The 16,742-nt window shown below is 48.3% G+C and overlaps 1 protein-coding gene across 3 annotated transcripts in view; it reads left to right on the forward strand.

The window, feature by feature from the left end:
- Positions 1-5,776: 5,776 nt before the first annotated feature.
- TAF5L (TATA-box binding protein associated factor 5 like) overlaps positions 5,777-16,742 on the forward strand; it is a 118,331-nt gene continuing 107,365 nt past the window's right edge. Inside the window, exon 1 of one of the 3 annotated variants that reach the window (XM_069769315.1) lies at positions 5,777-6,091. In XM_069769315.1, the coding sequence (XP_069625416.1) occupies positions 6,074-6,091 (18 nt within the window). In that variant the 5' untranslated portion in view covers positions 5,777-6,073. Of the gene's footprint in view, positions 6,242-16,742 lie in introns of all 3 variants that reach the window. The other 2 variants (XM_069769316.1, XM_069769314.1) reach the window with 2 other exon arrangements.

A 16,742-nucleotide genomic window follows, 5' to 3' on the forward strand; every position in this document is an offset into this window, starting at 1 on the left:
CCCCCGGCATGGTGTCCACCAACTGTTGTTGGGTATGGGTCATCATGTGTTGTTCCACATTGAGCTTTTGGATCATTTGGGTTAGATGCTTTACCTGATCGGCCAAAGCCTGCAGTGGATCCATGCTGCTAATTTGCACAGAAAAAACACACAACTTTCCCCAACCCTAAAAAATGTACGTCCGCTTATAATATCAGGATCCTGTCACCACTGGCGCACAGCCACAGCTGAACAGGGTGACTCACCCACACTGTGGGAGAGCCCGGGGTCAGATACCGCAGGGAAAGTTCAGGCAGACATGGCCTGAGCAGCGTGCTGAGTATGGCAGAGAACAGAAATACCTACGATCATGTGACCACAGGGGGCGGGGCTTAGCGTCCTGCTGCTGGAGATGAGTGCAGGATTCTACAGGGAACCTGAAGTAGAGGAGAGGGGAACCCAGGTCAGACAGGCGGGGGTCATACACAGAGAGGGCAGCGCAGTACAGGAGGGACAGACAGAACTCTAAACGGGGACAGAACCAGATCAGAACCAGACAAGCATAAAGTAACACAGGCACAAAGCATAGACTGCTATGAACTGGTGGTTTAGGAGCAACATGGGACGAGCTCTGAAGGAGGTGGCACCTGTACTGACCGCAGTCCCTAAGCTGCCCGTGTGGTCTCTACTATGTAGGGGAGACCACAATGGAGGTCAAAGTGAGAATTTCAAAGCATAAAAGTACTATTAGAACAAATTTGATTGACCTTCCAGTACCTAGGCACTTCCATGAGTTCGGGCACTCGGTTAATCAGCTAAGATACCGAGTCATTGATGATGTACCTATGCGAAGACGGGGTAGCGATCGGGTTTCCCTTCTGAAGAGAAAAGAATTGAAATGGATCTATGAGCTTGATACTTTCTCCAAAAGGCTTAAATATTGATTATCAACAAAGTTGTCTCCTGTAAGGTCCTTTTGGGCCTTTGTGGTACCTTATCGGTGTACTATTGTTTTTAATTCTATTATATACTGTTTATTTTTGTTAGGGGTGGTCTCATTAACAGTTGCTTTTTAGATCTGTCCTATATATACAAATGTAGCCTCTTGATCAATTTGATCTGAATAGAATGTGGCTGTTCGCCTGATATCTACCTTAATCCTTTTTTTATAAATTGTGATTTTTTTCCCCTTTTTTTTTTTCCCCCCTTTTTCTGCTTGGATATATTTTTTCCAGGAAAAAAAAAATATATGTCTATGGAGTTAATGTGCCTGCTCTCGTCAGATTGCAAATGCTAAGCAGCTTGAGGCTGGGCAAGTACCAGCATGGGAGACTGGCTGGGAATCCTTGGTACCAAAGGTGTTTGTGATCTATGTATGTCCTTGCAAGGAGTTTGATACGGACTGAATTTAGGTTATCACGATGGTTGTTTTTTTCTGTATATGTCGTCTCTCATTACAGGCCCATATGAAAAGATGTAAATATTTAAAATGACGGCTCACATAATATAGGAATAGTGGATATTGGGGATAAATATATAAGGTGTCCAGTGGAGAAATGTTATATTGTATACCGTTGTATACTATGGACCTGGAGTGGAAAAAATACTATACCTAGCTATGAGCCTGGATGTACTTTTGCGCGCTGATTGTAGCGCTATGTGACCGCTCACTGGAGTTATCTATTATGAAGAAGTCTATGGAGCATTACTTTGCAGTTGCCGATTAGATAGATTCAGTGTGCTGACTATGCTGGATTCCGTCATTATAGCGCTATGGGACCGCTCACTGGAGCCATCTGTCATGAAGAGATTTATGGAGAATTCCTTTGTCAGGTGCAGTTGCCGATTAAATAGATTCAGTGTGCTGACTATGCTGGATTCCGTCATTATAGCGCTATGGGACCGCTCACTGGAACCATCTGTCATGAAGAGATTTATGGAGAATTCCTCTGTCATGCGCAGTTGCCGACTATATGGACTCAGTGTGCTGATTGTGCTGGAGTCCGGGACTGCGACATGCGCATATGAGCTACGGACAGGGATAATGTCACGGACATGCGCAATACAATGTGCACCATTGGACAAGAGTGGGCGGTGTTTGTTTACTACTGACATGTGGACCAGCAGCTTATGAACTAGTGCGGTGAGGAGCGCTGCATGCTGGGCATATGTCGATCACATGATCTAAGATTTAGGAGCTGATTGGACTGCTCTTGTTCTGAACACGCCCACAATGCCATGACGATCGTGGATGTAGTACCCGGATTGGTGCGAGTGATATTTGTTTACATTGTGGACTTTGGGGACTTATTGGGGATTTATGAGTGTGATACAATAGCGGCGAGCGATCAGAGGTAGTTGGACTATGTGAGCGGCTAGTATATATAGGGGGCTGGCAATGTGGGACTGTTTTCATATGTGTATATGTATGTTGCACTATGATGTATTTTTTCCAGGTGTATGGAGCCACACCATTGGTTGCTTGTTAATTAATGGGTTTGGCCTAAGGGTATATAATGGTGGTTGTATTGTCTTTTCACTATGCTTGAAAAAGGTCCACGGACCAAAACGTTGCAGATGGCAGAATAAATACGGGAGCTGTTTTTTCACAATTGCTGTGGTGCTGTCCTTCTCTTCATGCGCTTCTGGATTTCCCTAGGCACCTCGTCACAGCCTGAGAACTAACTACCCCTAAAGATAGAAACAGGAAAACTATCTTGCCTCAGAGAAAATCCCAAAAGGATAGATAGCCCCCCACAAGTAATGACTGTGAGTGGAGAGGGAAAAGACATACACAGAATGAAACCAGGATGTAGCACAGGAGGCCAGTCTAGCTAGATAGATAGGACAGGATAGAATACTGTGCGGTCAGTATTAAAAACTACAAAAATCCACACAGAGTTTACAAAAATCTCCACACCTGACTAAAGGTGTGGAGGGTAAATCTGCTTCCCAGAGCTTCCAGCTTAACTGAATTAATCCATACTGACAAGCTGGACAAAACATAGCATGCACAGAACGAATAAGTCCACAACATGTGGACAGAAAAGAGCAAAGCAAGGACTTAACTTTGCTTAACTGGTCAGGATATCAGGCAAATCCAAGAGAAATGTGAATCCAACCAGGAACCATTGACAAGTGGCACTGGCTGAAGGGAAGAGCCAGGCATAAATAGCCGAGCAGAAAGACAATCAGTGGAAGCAGCTGCAGACTGCTAAATCCAAGGAGCAGCCATACCACTTAAAACCACCGGAGGGAGCCCAAGAGCAAAACTCACAAAAGTGCCACTTACAACCACCGGAGGGAGCCCAAGAGCGGAATTCACAACAATAGACACAGGCACAACAGGGTCACACACACTCGGCCAACGGTCAGAGTATAAGCGATGAGGAATGACCCCACAATGAGGCTATAAGAAGCCTCCCAGAATCCCATAGTGAGGCCGTCCAGATTAACCTCTGAACTACCTAATCCCACAATCTAAGCAAATCATGACAAAGATATTCCAGAACAACCACGCAGAGATTGCAACTGCATTTCGGCACTCAGAGGAGTGTTGGTACTTGTACCATCCTAAGAAGCCAGGGAAAATAAGAATGGTATTCGACTCAAGCGCCAAATGCGAAGACATTTCATTGAATGATATCCTACTGTCGGGCCCAGACCTGAATAACAGACTTCTAGAAGTACTACTCTGTTTCCGCAGAGATACGGTGGCATTTATGGCTGATATACAAAAAATGTTCCACTGTTTGCTCGTCAAGGAGGAACACAGAAACTACTTGAGGTTCTTCTGGTACCGCAACAATGACCCAGGCGAAGACATTGCAGAGTATCGGATGAGAGTACTCATCTTCGGGAACAGCCCTTCCCCAGCAGTCGCTATCTACGGCCTCCGGCATTCCGCCAAAGAGGGTGAAGAAGAGTATGGGTCAGACATCAGATCCTTCACAGAAAAGGGTTTCTACATAGACGACAGTTTGAAGTCCACACTAATAAATGAAGCTGCCATCAGTCTACTAAAAAGGGCTCAAGAAATGCTCACTCAGTCTAACCTAAGGTTACACAAGATTTCCTCCAACAGCCGAGAGTTGGAAGCCTTTCCCTCTGAAGACTATTCCAGCGATCTAAAAGACTTAGATCTGTGCCCTGTTAGGATTAATAAGTGGGATTTCTTGCCTAATAAATGGGGCTGGGACCATCAGTTGTGTTGAGCAGAAGTCTGGTGGATACACAGCTGATAGTCCTACTGAATAGACTGTTAGAATTTGCATTATGGCAAGAAAAAGCAGCTAAGCAAAGAAAAACAAGTGGCCATCATTACTTTAAGAAATGAAGGTCAGTCAGTCTGAAAAATTGGGCAAACTTTGAAAGTGTCCCCAAGTGCAGTGGCAAAAACGATCAAGCGCTACAAAGAAACTGGCTCACATGAGGTCCGCCGCAGGAAAGGAAGACCAAGAGTCACCTCTGCTTCTGAGGATAAGTTTATCCGAGTCACCATCCTCAGAAATCGCAGGTTAACAGCAGCTCAGATTAGAGACCAGGTCAATGCCACACAGAGATCTAGCAGCAGACACATCTCTGGGCTGCGCAATGTACTGCGTGGGCTGCGCAATATACTACGTGGGCTGCGCAATATACTACGTGGGCTGGGCAATATACTACGTGGGCTGTGCAATATACTATGTGGGCTGCACAATATACTGCGTGGGCTGCGCAATGTACTACGTGGGTGGGCAATATACTACGTGGGCTGTGCAATATACTACGTGGCTGTGCAATATACGACGTGGGCTAGGCAATATACTACATGACTGGGCAATATACTACGTGGGCTGTGCAATATACTACGTGGCTGGGCAATATACTACGTGGGCTGGGCAATATACTACGTGGGCTGGGCAATATACTACATGGTTGGGCAATATACTACGTGGGCTGGGCAATATACTACGTGGGCTGGGCAATATACTACGTGGGCTGGGCAATATACTACGTGGGCTGGGCTATACACTACACATACATATTCTAGAATACCTTAGAATCGGGCTACCATCTAGTAGCTTTATATAGAGCATGTTACTCCATCACTTATTTTGATTTGTTTATATGGATTTGTTTGGGATATTTAATACGTGCACTTTATATAGTTTACAATAGTTTTGCAGTGCCAGTAAATCTTTTAGCACCTTACACTTATATTTTTTGCACTGTATATTTATTAGCATATATCCTTGAGCCATACATATTATCAGTGTAGTCCATGATTTGTCATTTACTATTGTACTGGAATTCGTTGCGTCCTATTTATTAATATAGTTATATAATAAAATGTATATTGATCATGTGTTCTTATTGTTTTAAATTTGTTCTTTAATAAAATCATATATTTTAAACCTTATATTTCAGTTTGGACTTTTTGGTCGTTTTTTTTCTGGTTCTTGATACTTAAGCATATAGGCTATGTTCACACTTTGCGGATTTTGCTGTGGATCTGCAGCAGTTTCCCATGAGTTTACAGTACAATGTAAAACTATGGGAAACAAAAAACGCTGTACACATGCTGCGGAAAAAAACGTGCGGAAATGCAGCAGATTACATTCCGCAGCATGTCACTTCTTTTCTGCGGATTTTCACCTGCTCCAATAGGAAACTGCAGAAGAAACCGCAGTAAAAACCGCAATAAATCTGCAGTAAAAACCGCGATGGGTTTTCACTGCGGATTTTGGAATTCTGCTGCGGAAAAATCCGCAGTGGAATCCGCAAAGTGTGAACTTAGCCATATACCGATGAGCCCATACAGTGCAGCGTCTTCAGTAGTGAGCCGGCTGCACTGTGCGCTGCAGTCAGGGCCCGGCAGGAGCCCACACAGGCTGGCTAGTAGCTACAACCTTCTGCGGAACTGGCCACAGCTCGCCCCTGCTTCCTGGTGTCCGGTGTGCACCGGATGGAGGCGGTCCGCACTGTGACACCTTCCCCTCACAGCAGAGATTCCATCCTAGACTGACTGGTCCCGCCGTGTAGGTCGGAAGCTCATTATTGAACTTCCGGTAGGCGCTAAAGTAGCAGCGATTGATCACGTTGGGTGCAGTGAATGTTTCTGCGATGTGCGGTAAGGACACGTGATGCTGTTCATGCAGCTGTCGGTGTGCGCTGCCATTGAGCGGGCGCGATTGTGCTCACTCCGTCCCGCAGCCGTGTTCTGTCCGACACCATCGAATGGAAGCAGTAGATGTGCAAGCATGCAAGTAAATGGCAGCAGGTATTTTGCCAAGACTCACTGCTCAGATAACGCTGCTGTCTCATCCCCTGTCTGTGGGCTGTAGGTAATGTAAGGAGTCGGGGGAGGCCGGCCGTGCACGTTCCGTGTCGGGGGGAGGGGGAGGTGTGATGCCGGCTGTGCACGTTCCATGTCGGGGGGAGGGGGAGGTGTGATGCCGGCTGTGCACGTTCCATGTCGGGGGGAGGGGGAGGTGTGATGCCGGCTGTGCACGTTCCGTGTCGGGGGGAGGGGGAGGTGTGATGCCGGCTGTGCACGTTCCGTGTCGGGGGGAGGGGGAGGTGTGATGCCGGCTGTGCACGTTCCATGTCGGGGGGAGGGGGAGGTGTGATGCCGGCTGTGCACGTTCCATGTCGGGGGGAGGGGGAGGTGTGATGCCGGCTGTGCACGTTCCATGTCGGGGGGAGGGGGAGGTGTGATGCCGGCTGTGCACGTTCCATGTCGGGGGGAGGGGGAGGTGTGATGCCGGCTGTGCACGTTCCATGTCGGGGGGAGGGGGAGGTGTGATGCCGGCTGTGCACGTTCCATGTCGGGGGGAGGTGTGATGCCGGCTGTGCACGTTCCATGTCGGGGGGAGGGGGAGGTGTGATGCCGGCTGTGCACGTTCCATGTCGGGGGGAGGGGGAGGTGTGATGCCGGCTGTGCACGTTCCATGTCGGGGGGAGGGGGAGGTGTGATGCCGGCTGTGCACGTTCCGTGTCGGGGGGGGGGGGAGGGGGAGGTGTGATGCCGGCCGTGCACGTTCCATGTCGGGGGGAGGGGGAGGTGTGATGCCGGCTGTGCACGTTCCATGTCGGGGGGAGGGGGAGGTGTGATGCCGGCTGTGCACGTTCCATGTCGGGGGGAGGGGGAGGTGTGATGCCGGCTGTGCACGTTCCATGTCGGGGGGAGGGGGAGGTGTGATGCCGGCTGTGCACGTTCCATGTCGGGGGGAGGGGGAGGTGTGATGCCGGCCGTGCACGTTCCATGTCGGGGGAGGGGGAGGTGTGATGCCGGCCGTGCACGTTCCGTGTCGGGGGGAGGGGGAGGTGGAGGTGTGATGCCGGCCGTGCACGTTCCGTGTCGGGGGGAGGTGGAGGTGTGATGCCGGCCGTGCACGTTCCGTGTCGGGGGGAGGGGGAGGTGGAGGTGTGATGCCGGCCGTGCACGTTCCGTGTCGGGGGGAGGGGGAGGTGGAGGTGTGATGCCGGCCGTGCACGTTCCGTGTCGGGGGGAGGGGGAGGTGGAGGTGTGATGCCGGCCGTGCACGTTCCGTGTCGGGGGGAGGGGGAGGTGGAGGTGTGATGCCGGCCGTGCACGTTCCGTGTCGGGGGGAGGGGGAGGTGGAGGTGTGATGCCGGCCGTGCACGTTCCGTGTCGGGGGGAGGTGGAGGTGTGATGCCGGCCGTGCACGTTCCGTGTCGGGGGGAGGTGGAGGTGTGATGCCGGCCGTGCACGTTCCGTGTCGGGGGGAGGGGGAGGTGGAGGTGTGATGCCGGCCGTGCACGTTCCGTGTCGGGGGGAGGGGGAGGTGGAGGTGTGATGCCGGCCGTGCACGTTCCGTGTCGGGGGGAGGTGGAGGTGTGATGCCGGCCGTGCACGTTCCGTGTCGGGGGGAGGGGGAGGTGGAGGTGTGATGCCGGCCGTGCACGTTCCGTGTCGGGGGGAGGTGGAGGTGTGATGCCGGCCGTGCACGTTCCGTGTCGGGGGGAGGGGGAGGTGTGATGCCGGCTGTGCACGTTCCGTGTTGGGGGGAGGGGGGTGGTGTGAATGCCGGCTGTGCACGTTCCGTGTCGGCGGGAGGGGGAGGTGTGATGCCGGCTGTGTACGTTATGTGTCAGGGGGAGGGGGTGGTGTGAATGCCGGCTGTACACGTTCCGTGTCGGGGGGAGGGGGTGGTGTGAATGCCGGCTGTGCAAGCTTCGTGTCGGGGGGAGGGGGTGGTGTGTTGCCGGCTGTGCACGTTCCGTGTCGGGGGGAGGGGGAGGTGTGATGCCGGCCGTGCACGTTCCGTGTCGGGGGGAGGAGGTGGTGTGATGCTGGCGGTGCACCATCCGTGTCGGGGGGGGGGGGGAGGTGGTGGTGTGATGCCGGCCGTGCACCTTCCGTGTCGAGGGAGGAGGTGGTGTGATGCCGGCCGTGCAAGTTCCGTGTTGGGGGGAGGGGGTGGTGTGATGCCGGCCGTGCACGTTCCGTGTTGGGGGGAGGTGTGATGCCGGCGGTGCACGTTCCGTGTCGGGGGGAGGGGGGTGGTGTGAATGCCGGCTGTGCACGTTCCGTGTCAGCGGGAGGGGGAGGTGTGATGCCGGCTGTGCACGTTCCGTGTCGGGGGAGGAGGTGGTGTGATGCCGGCCGTGCAGCTTCCGTGTCGGGGGAGGTGCGGTGCCGGCCGTGCACCGTCGGGGGAGGGGTGGGGGGTGTGATGCCGGCCGTGCACTTTCAGTGTCTGTGTCCTACTATATAGCTTTACCCCTTTTATTTATTGCCATGTCAGTCTTGGGGAATATAGCATACACTTTGGGAATACCTATAATTTCTCACATTGATATTTGGTGAGGGATGTGTAGTAATTATTCCTGAAATGAAATGGCTTACAAATGGGTTGAATACAATTAATACTTTTATGAATTGTATTTATAACTATTTTACGTCTATATTGACATGAGCTGTGTTTTGCCTGCCATACTTTGATACTTAAACAACCGGGATAACCGCAGCCTTGAAAGGATTAAGGGAAGGTCATTCAAAAATTTGGGGGATATTCACAAGGAGCCGACTGCTGCTGGAGTCCTTGCTTCAAGAGCCACCACACAGATGTGTCCAGGACATTCCTTGTGTCAAGCCACGTGTGCCCAATAGACAATCCCAGAATCGTCTTACCTGGGCCAGGGAGAAAAAGAACTGGACTGTTACTGAGTGGTGTTTTCAGATGGAAGTAAATTCTACATTTCATTTAGAAATCGAGGTCCCAGAGTCTGGAGGAAGAGTGGAGAGGCCACAATTCAAGCTGCTCGAGGTCTAGTGTGAAGTTTCCACAATCAGTGATGGTTTGGGGAGCCATGTCATCTGCTGGTGTAGGTCCACTGTGTTTTATCAAGACCAAAGTCAACGCAGCCATCTACCAGGAAATTTTAGAGCACTTCATGCTTTTGTGACGCCCAAGAGACCGGGGTACCCAGCACCGGACCAATGGGGTCTGTCTCTTGAGGGGGGTGTCACGGGTGGCTTGACCCGGTGCTGTGGCCTCAGGCAATGCACAGTGTAAAGGTTATCGTGAGGGAACAGGCACTTACTTGATCAGCAGCAGGTTCTCCCAGCGGTGACGATCCCAATCCTGGATATTGGCTATTGTCCAAATGAAAGACTGAGGCACTGAAACGTTTAACCAGTTTACTTTAACAAAAAAGGATTTACAACCAGTCCTGTCACCGGCGTCTGTATGGGAACTCTGAGTTACTTTGACCCTGCCGGGGTCTTCGCCTCTTATTGTGCGCAATTTCTGTGTGGCCCTGCTGCTGTATGTGAACTGGCTGCCGGCCCAATCTATCCCCTCCGGGTCCTGGTTCGACGGGCAACCCGAGTCCTTTTATCGGTTTACCCCCTCTGGGAGTACCGCTGAACTCTGTGTCTGTTGCTGCGTCTGGCCCTAGTGAAGCTGATATCACCTCACGTTTTTCCGGTTGCTGTATTATATATAATGAATACAGCCACGGATCCGGTATCCGTCTTTGCGCCTGTTCTGGGTAGTGATTAATGCTACCCGGTTCTCACAATGTCCTTTTTCTCTATCCCTCTTCTCCTCAGGCCGGTGATTTAGGCCTGGTAACAGTCACAGGGCTGTTAGAGATTCAACTGTATGACCTCTCACTTTCAGCTCCTTAGCCCAACTGCCATTTCTTCTCTCAGACCAGAATGGATCAAGGGGAGTCTCTGGAGCTCCCCCTTCTGGCCGGAGGTGGTAGTGCAGTCTTGCTATTTTAGTATTTGCATTTACTGTCAGTAACTATTTTTGTGGCAAATACCCCTAGGGGTGCCACACTTTCCTCTGCCGACAAGCTTTTTGGAGATGTAAATTTCATTCTCCAGCAGGAATTGGCACCTGTCCACACTGCCAAAAGTACCAATACCTGGTTTACACACAACAGTATCACTGTGCTTGATTGGCCAGCAAGATCGCCTGACCTTAACCTCATGGAGTATTGTCAAGAGGAAGATGAGACACCAGACCCAACAATGCAGACAAGCTGAAGGCTGCTATCAAAGCAACCTGGGCTTCCATAACACCTCAGCAGTGCCACAGGCTGATCGCCTCCATGCCACGCCAAGTATTGAGTGCATTTACTGAACATACATTTCAGTAAGCCAACATTTCGGATTTTAACCCCTAGAGGTATTTTCATTTTTGCGTTTGTTTTTTCCTCCCCTTCTTCCCAGAGCCATAACTTTTATTTTTTTATTTTTCTGTCAATATGGCCATGAGAGGGCTTGTTTTTTGCGGGGCGAGTTGTACTTTTGAAAGATGCCATTGGTTTTACCATGTCTTGTACTAGAAAACGGGAAAAAATTCCAAGTGCAGTGAAAGTACAAAAAAAAGTGCAATCCCACACTTGTTTTTGTTTTGCGAGGTTCACTAAATGCTAAAACTGATCTGCCATTAAGATTCTCCAGGTCAGTACGAATTCATAGACACCAAAGACGTCTAGGTTTTTTTTATTTTTTTTATCTAAATCGCGAACAAAAAGAAAAATCCAAACTTTGTAAAACAAACAACAAAAAAAAAAACAAATTGCGCCATTTTCCAGTACATCTCTATTTTTCTTGATCTCAGGTTGGGTGAGGGCTCATTTTTTTTTTTCCTTGCTGAGCTGACGTTTTTAATACCATTTTGGTGCAGATACGATCTTTTGATTGCCCATTACTGCTTTTTAATGTAATGTTGCGGCGACCAAAAAAAAACATATTTCTGGCCTTTTGACTCTTTCCTTGCAACGCCGTTTTGCGATCAGGTTAATTATTTATTTATTTTTTTTGATCGGGTGAATCTGAATGTGGCGGTACCAAATATGTGTAGGTTTGTTTTTTTTAATTTTTTTTTGTTTTGAATGGGGCAAAAGGTGGGTGATTTGAACTTTTATATATTTTTTTTATATATTTATAAAAACTTTTTTTTTTTTTTTTTAACCTTTTGGCAATAGCCTCCATGGGAGACTAGAAACTGCCATAACCCGATCGGCTATGCTACATACTGGCGACTATCAGATCACCTGTATTTAGCTGCCGTCACACTCGCAGTATTTGGTCAGTATTTTACCTCAGTATTTGTAGCCAAAACCAGGAGTGGGTGATAAATACAGAAGTGGTGCATATGTTTCTATTATACTTTTCCTCTATTTGTTCCACTCCTGGTTTTGGCTTACAAATACTGATGTAAAATACTGACCAAATACTGCTAGTGTGACGGCAGCCTTTAGCAGAATACCTCACTTGCTATGAGCGCCAACCACCGGACGACGCTCATAGCAATCTGGCAGTGACAACCATAGAGGTCTCCAGGAGACCTCTGGTTGTCATGCCAACACATCAGTGACCCACAATCGCGTGACGTGGGTCACGCAACCGCCGGTTAACTTTTTGATATTCTGATTTTGGGAATTGCTCCTGTATCTGTTAGGCACTGTGAATCCAGATAGTCTGAACGAGTGTTTCTCATCGGGTGCTTTCTTACCTTATCTGATTAATGTGGATTTTTTTTCTTTTGATCGGTCCTCACTTTGTCCTGCTTTAGGGTATGTGCACACGTTGCGGATTTGGCTGCAGATCCACAGCGGATTTGGCCCTGCGGATCTTCAGCAGTTTTCCATGCGTTGTACAGTACCATGTAAACCTAAGGAAAACCAAATCAGCAGTGCACATGCTGCGGAAAATTCAGCAGAATCTGTAGGTGTAAAAATCGCAAGTGAAATCCGCAGTAAAACCACGGTGAATCTGCAGGTAAAATGCAGGGCGTTTTACCTGCGGATTCTGCAGAATCCGCGCAGAAAAATCCGCAATGGAATCCGCAATGTGTGCACATAGCCTAACAGTATTAGGATTTTTCCTTTTTCTAGGTGTATAATGGAGAGTGTATATATGGTATGTATTAACATATTTAACTGATATACAATGTATAACTGTAGTGTTAATGTATTTACTTACGTTCCCTGACGAAGCTGCCTCCGCAGTGATACGTGTGGAGTCTCTCCCACCACTTCCTGGTCCCGGGACTGCTTTCCCCTCATTATGGACATTCTTGACTTTGTGGCTTGATCCTCTGACTGACATAGGTGATATACATTGTTTCCCTACAGCTCTTATTGGTGCTTTCTAGTGATGAGCGAGTATACTCCTTGCTTGGGTTTTCCCTGAGCACGCTCGGGTGATCTCCGAGTATTTTTTAGTGCTCAGTGATTTAGTTTTCCTTGCCTCCACTGTATGATTTATGGCTGTTAGCCAGGCTGAGTACATGTGGGGGTTGCCTGGTTGCTCGGGAATCCCTACATGTAATCAAGCTGTCTAGTAGTCGCAAATCATCAAGCTGTGGCAAGGAAAAATTGCAAAAAAAAGTGCAATCCCATGCATGGTTTTCAGGATTTCCTTAGTATTGCACAGGTGATGGAAGTACCAGGAGTTCTATCACTTGTGCAGCGCTATGCAAATCCTGAAAACATGGCCTGTTGGGGTCCGTGAGGACTGGAGTTTGGAAAATACTGCTCTAAACTTTCATCTCAAACAAGGAGAAGACTGATCGGAGATGCAGCCAAGAGGCCCATGATCACTCTGGATGAACTGCAGAGATCTACAGCTGAGGTGGGACAGTCTGTTCATAGAACAACAATCAGTCGTACACTGCAGAAATCTGGCCTTTATGGGAGAGTGGCAAGAAGAAAGCCATTTCTCAAAGATATCCATAAAAAGTGTAATTTAAAGTTTGCAAAAAGCCACCTGGGAGACACACCAAATATGTGGAAGAAGGTGCTCTGGTCAGATGAAACCAAAATCGAACTTTTGGCAACAATGCCTGCCAAACGATATGTTTGGCGTAAAGGCAACACAGCTCATCACCCTGAACACACCATCCCCACTGTCAAACATGGTGGTGGCAGCATCATGGTTTGGGCCTGCTTTTCTTCAGCAGGGACAGGGAAGATGGTTAAAATTGATGGGAAGATAGATGGTGCCAAATACAGGACCATTCTTGAAGAAAACCTGTTGGAGTCTGCAAAAGACCTGAGACTGGAAAGGAGATTTGTCTTCCAACAAGACAATGATCCCAAAAATAAAGCAAAGTCTACAATGGAATGGTTCACAAATAAACATATCCAGGTGTTAGAATGGTCAAGTCAAAGTCCAGACCTCAATCCAATCGAGAATCTGTAGAAAGAGCTGAAAACTGCTGTTCACAAAGGATCTCCATCAAACCTCACTGAGGTCGAGCTGTTTGCCAAGGAAGAATGGGCAAGAATTTCAGTCTCTCAATGTACAAAACTGATAGAGACATACCCCAAGCGACTTGCAGCTGTAATCACAGCAAAAGGTGGCGCAACAAAGTATTAAGTTAAAGGGGGCGAATAATATTGCACTCCCCACTTTTCAGTTTTTGAATTTCCACAAAAATTTAAAATGACCAATACATTTAGTTAAACTTCACAATTGTGTTCCACTTGTTGTTGGTTCTTCACCAAAAATTTACATTTGGTATCTTTGTTTGAAGCATGACATGGTTGAAAAGTTCCAGGGGGCCGAATACTTTCGCAAGGAACTGTATATATTGTATGTGTTATATACACCTGAATGAAATATTCAAGTGTTACAAATCTTTATTCTTTACTTAGTGGAATGCTTTGAGAACAATAAAACAAAAAAAAATCAGTGTAACTCAAAATGTATGTCCCATGGAGGTATGGATTTGGAAGGATACTCAAAATCAAAGTGGATAATTAAATTACAGGCTGATCCAATTTCAATGGAAATGCCTCAAGACAAGGAAATGATGCTCAGTGGTGTGTGGCCTCCATGTGCCTGTATGACATACCTACAGAGTATGGGCATGCTCCTGATGAGTTGGCAGATGTTCTCCTCCCATACCAGGATTACAGCATCAGTCAATTCCTGGACAGTCTGTGGGGCAACGTGGCGTTGATGGAATGATTCGTGATGTCCCAGTTTTGCTAGATTTGTTTTCAGATCTGGGGAATGGTAATGCCAGGCCATAGCAGCAATGCATTCACAATGCAGGAACTGCTGACACACTTAAGCCATATGAAGCCTAGCATTGTCATGCATCAGAAGGAACCCTGGGCCCACTGCACCTGCATTACAGTCACACATTGGGTTTGTGGATTTCATCCTGGTGCGTAATAGTAGTCTGGGAACCTCTGGCTAGTACATGGAGGGCTGTGCGGTTCTCCAAAGAAATACGCACACCATAGGCAGCATCAATAGTAAAAAGTTTGGGACAAACAGGATTAATAGCAGCGTTAACGGAGTGCGTTACCCTCGGCATAACGCGGTCCGTTACCTCTGGCATTAACCCTGTGTGAGCGGTGACTGGAGGGGAGTATGCGGGCGCTGGGCACTGACTGCAGGGGAGTAGAGAGGGACTAGTCGGACTGTGCCCGTCGCTGATTGGTCGCGGCAGCCATGACAGGCAGCTGGCGAGACCAATCAGCGATGCTGGATTTCTGTTACGGAAGTTGCAGACAGAAAGATGGAAGTACCCCTTAGACAAATAAATATATATATATATATATATATATATATATATATATATATATATATATATATATTTAGATGGTGGCCCAATTCTAACGCATCGGGTATTCTAGAATATGCATGTCCATGTAGTATATTGCCCAGTGACGTAGTATATTGCCCAGACACGTATGTAACAGGTTAAAAAAGAGTTAAAATAAAAAATAAACATATACTCACCTTCCGAAGGAGCCCTTGTAGTCCTGTTGCCTGTGTGCGGTGTAGGCGGCAGCTTCCGGTCCCAGGGTTGGATGAGCGCAGGACCTGTGATGACGTTGCGTTCATATGACCACATGAACATTTGGGGATTATCCTGATGAGGCGGCTGATGGCCTTCTGGGGGATTTCCTCCCAGACCTGAACTAAAGCATCCACCAACTCCTGGACAGTCTGTGGTGCAACGTGATGTTGATGGATGACGCGAGACATGATGTCCCAGATGTGTTCAGTCAGATTCAGGTCTGGGGAATGGGCAGGCCAGTCCATAGTTTCAATGCCTTCATCTTGCAGGAACTGCTGACACATGACAGCAGCATGAGGTCTGTCGTTGTCCTGTGTTAGGAGGAACCCAGTGCCAACTGCACCAGCATATGGTCTCACAAGGGGTCTGAGGATCTCATCTCAGTATCTAATAGCAGTCAGGTTACCTCTGGCGAGCACACGGAGGGCTGTGCGGCCCTCCAAAGAAATGCTACCCCACACCGTTACTGACCCACTGCCAAACCGGTCATGCTGAAGGATGTTGCAGGCAGCAGATCGCTCTCTACGGCGTCTCCAGACTCTGTTACGTCTGTCACGTGCTCAGTGTGAACCTGTTTTCATCTGTGAAGAGCACAGGGTACCAGTGGCAAATTTGCCAATCCTGGTGTTCTGTGGCAAATGCCAAGCATCCTGCTGTGAGCACAACCCCCATCTGTGGACGTCGGGCACGAAGACCATCCTCATGGAGTCAGTTTCTAACCATTTGTGCAGACACATGCACATTTGTGGCCTGCTGGAGATTCATTTTGCAGGGCTCTTGCAGTGCTCCTCCTGTTCCTCCTTGCACAAAGGCTGAGGTAGCGGTCCTGCTGCTGGGTTGTTGCCCTCCTATGGCCCCCTCCATATCTCCTGGTGTACTGGCCTGTCTCCTGGTAGCGCCTCCAGCCTCTGGACACTACGCTGACACAGCAAACCTTGCCACAGCTCACATTGATGTGCCATCCTGGATGAGCTTCACTACCTGAGCCACTTGTGTGGGTTGTAGATTCCGTCTCATGCTACCACGAGTGTGAAAGCACAACCAACATTCAAAAGTGACCAAAACATCAGCCAGAAAGCATTGGTACTGAGATGTAGTCTGTGGTCCCCACCTGCAGAACCACTCCTTTATTGAGTGTGTCTTTATAATTGCCAATAATTTCCATATGTTGTCTATTCCATTTGCACAACAGCATGTGAAATTGATTGCCAAACAGTGTTGTTTCCTAAGTGGACAGTTTGATTTCACAGAAGTTTGATTTACTTGGCGTTATATTCTGTTGTTTGAGTGTTCCCTTTATTTTTTTGAGTAGTATATATATTTTTTTGCCTGAAATGCAAAGGAAATGTGTCATATTTTACTTTGTCCCTTTTAGAGATTTGTTTCATTTTCAACTTGATTAACTGTTCACAATAATGGTAATTTGAGCAGCAGTGCCCAAACTTTTACATGCCACTGTAAGGCTATGTGCCC

This window comes from Ranitomeya imitator, chromosome 5 (assembly GCF_032444005.1).
Source record: "Ranitomeya imitator isolate aRanImi1 chromosome 5, aRanImi1.pri, whole genome shotgun sequence".
NCBI classification, from domain to species: Eukaryota; Metazoa; Chordata; class Amphibia; order Anura; family Dendrobatidae; genus Ranitomeya; species Ranitomeya imitator.